The 2,538-nt window shown below is 43.5% G+C and overlaps 1 protein-coding gene across 1 annotated transcript; it reads right to left on the reverse strand.

Moving 5' to 3' along the window:
• Window positions 1-359: 359 nt before the first annotated feature.
• LOC149262301 (uncharacterized) lies at window positions 360-1,355 on the reverse strand. Its single transcript, XM_089376808.1, has one exon. The coding sequence runs from the start codon at window positions 1,353-1,355 to the stop codon at window positions 360-362; it is 996 nt and encodes a 331-aa protein (XP_089232934.1).
• Between the last annotated feature and the right edge of the window lie 1,183 nt (window positions 1,356-2,538).

Below are 2,538 nucleotides of genomic sequence, written 5' to 3' on the forward strand. Positions count from 1 at the left end.
TTATATATGCAGTTGCAGAGAGATATGGGACGAAAGTCCTCAAATGAGTCTGGGTTGTCTTTCTTTGGTATGAGTGCAATGAAGGTTGAGGTGATTGAGGTTTCAAGAAATCCTCTGATCCTCGAGTCCTCGACAATTTTGAGCAGGTCTTCCCCAATGATGTCGAAGAAGGCCAAGTAGAATTCAATCGACCAGCCATCGGGCCCCAGACTCTTATCCTTTTTGAACCACTTTAAGGTGTGTTCCAATTCCTCCAGAGAGACTGCCTTTATTAATTCATCTCCTTCCACAGGGTCCACAAATCTGGGAAAGAGTTGTGCTACCCTGATAATTTCTGCTAAGTTTGTCTCCCTGGGGGCTCAATATGTACTTTTGAAGTGAGAGGAGGCAAGTTCAGCAAGTTGCAGGAATGAATTAACCATCTGCCCCTGTTCATTCTGTAGCTGCCATATGGTGTTGATCGCCTTTCTTCCATTGGCAAATTTATGATAGAATTTAGTGTTTTCATCCCCTTCAAGCATCCAGATGGCTCTACTTCTTAGGCGCCAAGTTTCTTCCTTATCCTTGAGTATTTTTTCCCTTTCAGCATAATGAGAAACCATCCTTTCCTTATGATCTTCTGAGGTGTATATTCCTCCAAGATCATTTTCAAATGCAGCAATTTCAGATTCAATCCTACATAGAGTTTGTTCCTCCTGTATTCTTTTGTTATGTGCCCAAAGTTTGGACATCCTCTTAAGGTTTGTAAGATTTTGCATAAATCTTCTAGTACTGTCTTCTCTTCTCCCAGGGGGGTTTGCTTTCCAGAAATCAATGACCAATCTTTTATATGAATCATCCTTGAGCCAGATAGAATAGAACTTGAAGGGTCCTTTAGGTTTTGCTTGCCCCCCTTTGATTTCCAGGTAAATGGGTAGGTGATCAGAGATCCCACCAGAACCTACCCAGTGTCTGATTTGTAGACCCAAGTCCAACACCTTTTCTTTGACAAGGAAGCGGTCAAGTCTGCGGGCCAGACTGTCTTCCCCAGTCCTGTTGTTCCTCCAAGTCGCTTGGGGTTTTGCAGAGGGGATATCAATTAGATGGTGAGCATCCAATTCAGATAAAAAATAATCCGAAAGGGAGTCTCGATGTGCCCGGTGTCCCCAGGATTTAGAATGTCCGATGGAAAAATTAAGGTCCCCACCCAGGATCAGGTGGTCAGTCAAAAATGAATCAAAACGCAAGAGGTTTTGCCAAAATGCTGGTCTGTTCTGGCACGGGCCGTAGACATTTAATATTCGAAAATTCATCCCCAGGTCTGCAGATCTGATGTCTGCTCCAAGATGTCCCAGACCACCCCAGCAATTGAGCATTTTTATGGTATGGGAGTTATAGCCCAAAGCTAAACCTCTCGACCTCCCATGCGCATCAAGTCCAATAAAGATCCAACTAGGAAGCATGTTTTGGAGGGACTGTGAAATGTCTAAAGTAGGTCCCAGGGTTTCTTGAAGAAAGATAATATCAAACGGAACAATTTTTAACAGACGGCGAAGAGCTAGGTTTTTATCTGGCCTAGCCACCCCTCTACAATTGTAAGAGAAAATCTTCATGGGGGTGTTATAGACAATTTTGTGCCTTACAACAACAAGCATGAATTGTCAATAATCCAAGGGATCCAAAGTTCCCTAAACATGATGTTCCTACCCCTAGAGGAACAAGGTCAGCAAACCAACAGCTCTCAGATCAGTTCTCCACCTGAAAACACTCAAAAACAAGCAATCCTGAAATCAAAGCAGGTGCTCCACTAGGCTTCTGCGCTGAAACACAACTGCTCCATGGTGTACCTGCGTTGCAAAGCAGGTAGAACAAAGCCCACCTGCGTTGGGCGAGTTTGGACATGTGGCACAGTGAGTCATTGCTTTGGAATCTTCCAAAAATGACACTTGGGTCAGGTATTTCGCCTTGTGATGAGTCAGAGGCTTTGTTTCTCCAAGTGGAAGCAAGGTTCACCAAGTGGACTCAAGAACTGAAGATCAACTAAAGATTAACTGAAGAGAGAGAGAGGACACAAGGCAGCTACACATCAGTTGCAAGCTGACTCATCCTTTCTCAATTCATCTATATATTGAGCTCTCTCCTATGAGCTCAGGAGGCTGGAATTTTGTGCAAAGTAATGATATGCTGTTGGTTTCATTCTTGAGTTATTGGGTGATTGTTTGAGAGAGGTGAAGAAGAGCAATTCTTTCTGCTGGGAGGTGTTGCTGGGTTGGAGCCTGCAATGGTTGTAATCCTCTCAGAATCTTTATTTCTTCATTAATAAAAGCTATTGAGGTTCTTCTATGTGCTCTTGTTTCAATTATGTATTGTGATGATTGCATGTTTGGTTTACACTAATCCATGAACCAGTTATGATTACATGCCTCTTGTAGTTTCCTTCTTTGTCATTGTGCAGGATCTCATTGCAGCTGGGTGAGCAGAAGGACAAAGAGCTAGGAGCAAGCGGCCAAAGAGGAGAGTTTGGGTTCGACATTAAGCGCAAGGCAACGGTTAGTGCTT

This window comes from Pinus tabuliformis, chromosome 6, assembly GCF_031772625.1.
Source record: "Pinus tabuliformis cultivar Carrire ecotype Pingquan chromosome 6, CPIR1, whole genome shotgun sequence".
Taxonomy (NCBI): Eukaryota; Viridiplantae; Streptophyta; class Pinopsida; order Pinales; family Pinaceae; genus Pinus; species Pinus tabuliformis.